Source organism: Lotus japonicus, chromosome 5 (genome assembly GCF_012489685.1).
Source record: "Lotus japonicus ecotype B-129 chromosome 5, LjGifu_v1.2".
Taxonomy (NCBI): Eukaryota; Viridiplantae; Streptophyta; class Magnoliopsida; order Fabales; family Fabaceae; genus Lotus; species Lotus japonicus.
The window spans coordinates 13,693,434-13,701,208 of record NC_080045.1 but is presented as its reverse complement, the minus strand read 5'-3'; the positions used below and the strand labels follow the sequence as shown (position 1 = coordinate 13,701,208).

At 44.2% G+C, this 7,775-nt stretch overlaps 1 protein-coding gene across 2 annotated transcripts; it reads left to right on the top strand.

The window, feature by feature from the left end:
* Positions 1-5,116: 5,116 nt before the first annotated feature.
* Positions 5,117-6,330, top strand: LOC130720640 (uncharacterized). Of its 2 annotated transcripts, XM_057571312.1 has the most exons (3): positions 5,117-5,344; positions 5,449-5,758; positions 5,997-6,330. In XM_057571312.1, the coding sequence occupies exons 1-2, from the start codon at positions 5,132-5,134 to the stop codon at positions 5,713-5,715; spliced, it is 480 nt and encodes a 159-aa protein (XP_057427295.1). In that variant the 5' UTR covers positions 5,117-5,131; the 3' UTR covers positions 5,716-5,758; positions 5,997-6,330. The 2 variants fall into 2 exon arrangements, with proteins under 2 accessions (XP_057427295.1, XP_057427294.1); XM_057571311.1 differs by having other exon boundaries at positions 5,449-6,330.
* The last annotated feature ends 1,445 nt before the right edge of the window (positions 6,331-7,775 follow it).

Sequence of the window (7,775 nt, the reverse complement as noted above, 5' to 3'; positions counted from 1 at the left end):
TCTGGTTTTCTGATTTTGATTCTGTGATTAGTGATTGGTTTTCCGATCGAGTTTGCATCGTTTCTGGTTTGGATGGAGACTCGTCGCAGGAGGCAACATCATTCACCAATGCGACAGCGGATTTCGCCGCCTCGGCGGCCTCATCGTGTGGTCCTGGATTCTCCGGTACTAACGACAGGAGTACAATCGCCTTCTCCTCCTCCATCACCTCCTGTACCACCACCTCCTCCATCGCCTTCACAGGTGGGATCTCTGGAGCGCTCACCAGAGAATTCACCTGCTCCGGAACAACAACCGGCGGTGACGCAGGAGCAATGGCGCCATTTGATGCGCAGCATTGGCAACATCCAGCAGCGGAATGAGCATCTATAGGCTCAGTTAGATTTCTACCGCCGCGAGCAGCGAGATGATGGAAGCAGAGAAGCAGATTTCGTGGCTGAGTTCCGTCCGTTCTCGGAAGATGTCGAGAGTGTGGCGATTCTGGATAACATGAAAACGTTAGTTCTGGATTCTTACAGCGGAGATTCCGATCCGAAGGATCATCTTCTGTATTTTAATACGAAGATGGTGATAATTGCGGCGTCAGATGCGGTGAAGTGCAGGATGTTTCCATCGACGTTCAAATCGACGGCGATGGCGTGGTTCACAACTTTGCCGCGCGGATCGATTTCAAATTTCAGAGACTTCTCATCCAAGTTTCTAGTGCAATTCTCGGCGAATAAGAATCAGCCGGTGACGATCAACGACCTATATAATATTCGCCAGCAAGAAGGAGAATCACTGAAAGAGTACATGGCAAGGTACAGCGCAGCGTCGGTCAAGGTTGAGGACGAGGAGCCTCGAGCTTGTGCTTTAGCGTTTTAAAACGGTTTGCTACCGGGAGGGTTGAACAGCAAATTGACATGTAAGCCGGCGCGTTCGATGGAGGAGATGCGTGCTCGCGCCAGCACTTATATTCTTGATGAGGAGGACGACGCTTTCAAAAGAAAGCGCGCGAAGTTGGAAAAGGGCGACACGTCGCCCAAGCAGCGATAAAAGGAGGAGTTTCAGATCGGTGGCAAGGCGGAGGGGAAAGAACAAGGTGCGTTCACGAGAGAATGACAGATCGAGATTCTTCAAGGCGCATCCAGCGATGGCAGATCGGAGCAACACGGTTCAGACCGACAATGAAGAGCGTCAACAGAGGTGAAGCTTCAGATCGAGGAAGCATGTAGGCGAGGGAGAGCAGATCGGTAATGACGAAGAAAAGAACGAAGGCGAGGAATCTGTCCAGAGCACAATACATGAAGAGCAGAGCCAATCCCGAGACGTTTTTTGATGAGGCGTTGGAATTCTGGCGATCACGTTTGCTTTGGCGAGCACGCGTTGGCTTTGGCGAGCACGTTTTGAGGTTAGGCGGCGAGCAAGTGTTGTTGGCGATGGAGTTCGGCGGCGGGAGAACGTCGCTGGCGTTGGAATCTGGCAAGCACGTTTTACTCCGGCGGCGGAATTCTGGCGGGCACGTTTTGTTTTGGCCGTGGAAGTTTGGCGAGTAAAGCGTTACTATGGTTAAGATCGCTGGCAACAAATTTTCCAATTCCTTCAAACTTTTCCTCCATCTTTCATTTGATTCCCTTCTCAGTTGTTGTATTTCCTAATTTTCTTATTTTGAAGTTGATAGTAGAAGTTATATTGTCTTCACTGGTTTTGATTCAGACAGAGAGGAGCAAATCGGATCAAAGAGAAGGAGTGGGTGAATTGAGGCACACCATTAAAGTTTTATGAAACTTGGAAGACTCTTCCATAAGCGGTTTGTTATTGGGTGGGACAAGCTCCTGATGGCGCGATTTAGTTACAAAGTGGAACAAGTTTCACGATGAACTAAATTAGCCCCGGAAAAGCCCACGTAACCACCGGATTCATTGGCGATGTGTGGGGTACAAATTGCCCATTCTACTGAGCACCGCTTTGGTAATCCAACTGGCCATTGGAACCCAAAGCACTTTGAGTCCCGAAATGGGACGATCACACCAAGGGTGGCGACCTACCGCTAGGGTGGTGACCTCATGCCAAAGGGTGGCGACCAAACGCTATGGGTGGCGACCTGTAAGACTCAGTTTTTAGACACACAAAAGTCGCCAAAAGGGTGGCGACCTCACGCTAAGGGTGGCGACCTACCGCAAGAGGGTCGCGACCTACCGCAAGAGGATGGCGACCTACCGCTAAAGGGTCGCGACCTACCGCCAAAAATGAGGGTAGCGACCTACCGCAAAATGGTGGCGACCTACCGCAAGAGGGTCGCGACCTACCGCAAGAGGGTTGCGACCTACCGCCAAAAATGAGGGTTGCGACCTACCGCCAAAAATGAGGGTAGCGACCTACCGCAAAATGGTGGCGGCCTTACGCTGAGAGTGGCGAGCAAGTCAAACTAATTTCTTATAAGGCTAAAGCAAGATGGTGATGGCGATGCGGCAAGTGAGGACACTCCTACTCCTCATGACTTGGACACAGAGTCTGGTGGACTTGTAGACTATGGCGAGTGAAGGAGCATGCGTGCTGGGCGGATCTTCTCCTAGGGACGATGCGGCGGCGACTTCAGCTTGAAGACACATTGTGCTCTCATGCTTCGAGCTCGGTGTCTTGTGGACTGGTTGAGTCCCTTCGCCATATTAGGGGGCTCGCCCAGGAAGCAACTTGATCCATGAAGATGCTACGAGGGGCGGATGCGGGGGAGATTGGCGGGAGACCATGTCATCAGGCGAGCCAGCTTCTATTCAGCGAGTCACGTCATATAAGGCGGGCCACCACGACTCCTTAATCTTGTAGGCGTTTGTACACCATCTTTCTAGGTCCCGCGTCAATCGGAGATTCATGTATTTGCGTATTTCCTTGCGCTATTGGCGGTTTGTGTTTCATTTGCGCCATGTCGGCGACCTACACGCTTTATACATCCTTTGTTGATCCCGCCAAGTAGCGTGGCTAGGTGATCTTCTAGGCGGGGAAGCTATTGCAACTAGAAACTTGGGAATAGTTCCTGCGCGTTGGTCGAAACCGCCAGCCGAGGAACGCCGTACCAAGTGGAAAGTGGCAACGGGCGACTTGCTAGGGGAATCACAAGGGGACAGAGATTGACGGTCACAGTTTGGAGACACACTTCGCTCTCCTGCTTCGAGCTTGTGGACTTGCGGACCAAGGGCGCTCGCCCTTCATCTTTTGGCTGTCAAACCCAATTGTTATTGTTTGTGGGAAAGCGCGAAAAGCCTCGCCACTATAAAGATCAAACACCATCGCCTGACAGGTGACACCAACAACAAAGTTCAGTCGCTCGCCGGGGTTACCGCCAGTCGGTGATTGAATGATCAGCACATGACCCATGCCTGCCACCTTTTCCGCCGGCGAACGATCATACACCTGCTCCAACTTATCGCCAATACGAAGTAATCGTTCTCGCCGCTTGTGGACTAGTGGACTTGCCAGCTCGGGTTGCTCGTCAAGTCAGTGGACTGGGTAACTGAAAATGCAAGTTTCCTTTTGCTCACGCCATGTTGGCGATATAGTTTACTTCTCTTTTCTCAAGCCATGTTGGCAGTGCAGATTCTGGTGTACTGTAAGACATATGTAAAAGCATTTAAAAGACACCCTTAGCTCTCGTACCTCGAGCTCGGTGTCTTGTGGACTAGTGGACTGGGCGAGCCCCTAGAGGGGCAACGCCCAGCATGTATCCCGCCCTGAGGCGGGGCCCTGGCCTTCGGATGGGCCTTGACCTCGGAGGCCCAATTGGCCCAATAGGTAGTACCCAAGCTCTATAAATAGGAGGTAGTTATCAAGTGTAGGGGACTTTTGGGCTCATTGGATGAAATAATACTCGAAATTCAGCACACTCTCTCTCATTCTGATTCTCTCTTAGCACAATCCCTCTACCTCTAGGTACTATACCTCTCTTCAATGTTCATTCCCAGAACATTAATCAATATCATAATTAATGTCATTTAAAGTTTCACAAAAAAAAAAGTAAATCCCTATTAACCTATCCCAATTCCCTAACCAACGAGGAAAATGTTATTGAACAACCACCTTTAAATAATGCGGACAACGGTGTAGAACAACTACCTAGAGATGATACTGACAATGGTGAAAACATGATACAACAAATGATTTTGCAGCTAAAAAAATAAGAAGATTAATATATAAATTTATATTTTATATAATATATTAAGTCTCTTTAAAATTATTATAAGGAAAGACCCCTTTCACATTTTCGCCTTAGGCCCCGAAAAGTCTGTACACGACCCTGTACCTCGTAGCTCTTATTGTATAAACTGTTGATTATGACTAATTTGACTAGTGAATTATCTGATTGCAAAAACTAACTTGATTGATAATTCACACAATCAGAAATCACAAAGGCTATTTCCTAAGTTAAGGATGAACTTATCGATGCACAACACCTTTAGATACTAATTTGAACATTCACATAGTTCATTCACCTTTTTTAGCAATAGCATGCGGAAAAAGTAGAGGAGTTTCATCCCTTATTACCTTAATTTGCCATGTTTCTGCTCTAATAAATTTTTATAATTTACAATTTACTCACTTACATTTCTTTTCAGAACATTGATTAATGTATACTTGGCTCAGAAGCCGATATATCAATCTAGATTAGTAAAAAAACCTTTGAGAAAAATTACTCTATACAAATAAAATAACTAGAGTGTAAAAATTAGCTAAATTGATATATTTTTATTATTTATATCATATCTATCATTATCTTGTCCACCTCAAATACAAGATAAGATAAAAATCTATCATGTTTTTATCATATTTTGCCTTTATCCAACCGTTATTCTATCATGGTCTTATCATATACTGACCACCAAACAAGCCCATAAAATTTCAAATCCTTCATTTTTTGTTTTTCCTTTCAGAAAATGAATAGTTCATAACACTCTTGTGGAATGCCAATGTTAGGAGAGCTACTTGCGAAGTTGATTGTTTGGATATTGTGGAAACTTTGGAGAATGATTCTGGCTAGAGATTTGTTAGCTTTGTAATTTTTGTTTCTTGTCTGTTTATTTTTCCGATATACCAAAAGAAAAACTACTTCTATTTAACGCAATAAACAAATTTTTTATTTTTTTATTTTTAATTAACAATGTCGTTGCGAATAGCTTCAACCACGATTAGGATGATTCACCTGAGACCCAGATTCCTCGCGTATTGGAGCAATCTCAGCATCAAATCTGCTTCAAGAAACTTCCATTTCCCTCATTCAAACCCTTCTTCGATTCATCTCTCTCTCCCTCATCCTCCCCCTCGCTCTCTCTCTGCAATGACAACTCCTCAACCTTCCTCCGACTCCAAAACGGTGCGCAGAGCCAAATCGCCAAACCCAATAAATTTTTCTTCTCTTTTTTCAATTTACTGATGATGATTGTTTGTGTGATGGTTTTGGTTTTGAATGTGGTGCAGGAGAGAGTGGTGATAAAGGGGAGGGTACAAGGGGTGTGGTACAGGAACTGGACGGTGGATAATGCGACGGAGCTAGGGCTGAAGGGGTGGGTCCGGAACCGGAAAGATGGGTCAGTGGAGGCTCTGTTCTCGGGGAAGCCTGATGCGGTGAAGGAAATGGAGCAGCGGTGTCGGCGTGGACCGCCGGATGCCGTCGTCACGGGCCTTGAGGTTTTCCCCTCTGATGATGACCCTGGGACTGGATTCCAGCGGAAACAAACTGTTTGATCAAATGCTTGAATCGTGCCTGCGCTTGGTTACTACATTATAGGTGTGTTTTGATCTTGTTTTTGATGTAGCTAGTTGATGATTCTACAGAATTACATGTAATATTTCACTAGGAAATCAATGATTTTCAAATTGTATTGCTTTTCTTTTTACAAGATGATTGGATTGGATATGTGAGGCTGCAGATTGCATTGGTTCCTTAGCAGCACAAGTAGTGTAGTGTATGTGTTCAAAAGAGTGTGTGTGTGTTGCATATGAGAAACTTTGTAATGTTATTACAGTTGAGCCGGACTCAATCTGCTTGGCTATGAGATGGATGAGATAAAAGTGGCTTATAATCGTCTCGACTGGCCATCATGAAGTGTACTTGACTGTGGATCCTTTACTTGGACGTTACTTTGCTTGATAGGCTTTTGTGGCCGACCAGAACAAGAGCCTCCAACTTGGAATCTAATGTACATGGGCCGACTGGAACATGAGCCTCAAGTTTTAACAAGTTTACTTCATATGAAATGTACTAGAAGCTACACAAACATTCAAAGGTAAAAACAATTTTTTAAGGTGCTTACTTTGAACTAGTGTCTGGCCGAGATGCAATTCATCTATTCTTAATCATCGTCATTCGGTTCTTTGTAAGACTTCTTTTCTTTTCCATCTTGAAACATCATCATGATTAATGAATAATCGTATGTTGCAGTTATGACTTAATCATAAAGACATGTAAAAATGTCGCGACTTTTATCATATTGTTATTTTGAATTTTGTGTTTTTCTCTAGGTTTCGTATCTATTTGTATTATATTCCATTTACTTTTTATTTTCTTAATATGGGGAAAAACATTCTCAAAGATTTTAGTCTCCTAAATTTCAGGAATTTTGAAGGATTCATTTAAGTTTTTTACCAACCCCCTAGTAACCCCTTTAGAATCTTCTCTCTACAAGTATTACTTCATCCTCTTTACTCCCTTTATTTTTCAAATGACAAGGTAAACATGTGTGAAGGGGTTATTATAGATAATCCGCTAGCAATTGACATTGCATTAGGCCCTCTGTAGGTCATACAACTTCTTTCTCTTTTTTAAACAAAGATTCTGACCAATATAGTTAGGAATTTGTACCAAATAATTCGATTGCGAAGAACTCAAGTCAAGGTTGTTTCTTCTTGAGCAACATTGTTGCCTATGACCTTCAAAGGTTTCGAGTCATGGGTCGAAAATTAGGCAAACATGTAAGTATGAGTGGGGTAACATAGGAGTTGGCCCACCATGGGTACCATTAGCATAGTGGTGCCACCTTTACGACTTGTCTGGTAGATATAAGATGGAGAAGAGAGAAAAGAAAAGAGAGAGATGGAGAAGAGAGAGTGACTCACCTCTATCATGACCTTTGACTGACGGTCAAACAATGTCAGGAATGCAAGAAAATGTTTCAAAGGTAGGTACAAATGTCATTTAATAAAATAATTTTTTTTTCTTTTATTGTTATTAACCTCACTCTTTCTCTTCTATCTCTATCATACCAAACGACCTACAAAATTTGTTTTATTTCTCACTTCTTTTTCTTTACCCATCTTCTCTCTCCTCTATTTCTCTTCTAAACCAAACAAATCGTGCATTTAGGGAGAGGGCTATATAAGCTCCATTTTGAATTTCCCTCCACAACTTTTGTCATAACTGAATTGATATTTTGTGAGTTTAGAGAAACTCTCCAAGTTCTCTCTTCGAAACCCTTAGAGAATTATCAAGAGCATGGTTGTCAAAACCGGACCGGACCGGCCGGTTCGACCGAATCGACCGGGAACCGGTGCCTTGGGCGGTCCAAATCAACCATAAAACCGGAGCAAATAATAACCGGCCAAAACCGGATAAACCGGTCAAAAACCGGTGAACCGTGTGAAAACCGGCCGGTTCAGCGGGTGCCGGTTGGCAAAGATATCTGGAAAAAAAAAGATCTATTGAAATAGATGCACCATAGATGCAAGTGGAAAATGAAAAACACAATGCAAGTGGAGAATGGAAAGCTCTGAGAAGCATAAAAAAGAACTCACGCACACTCCTCCAT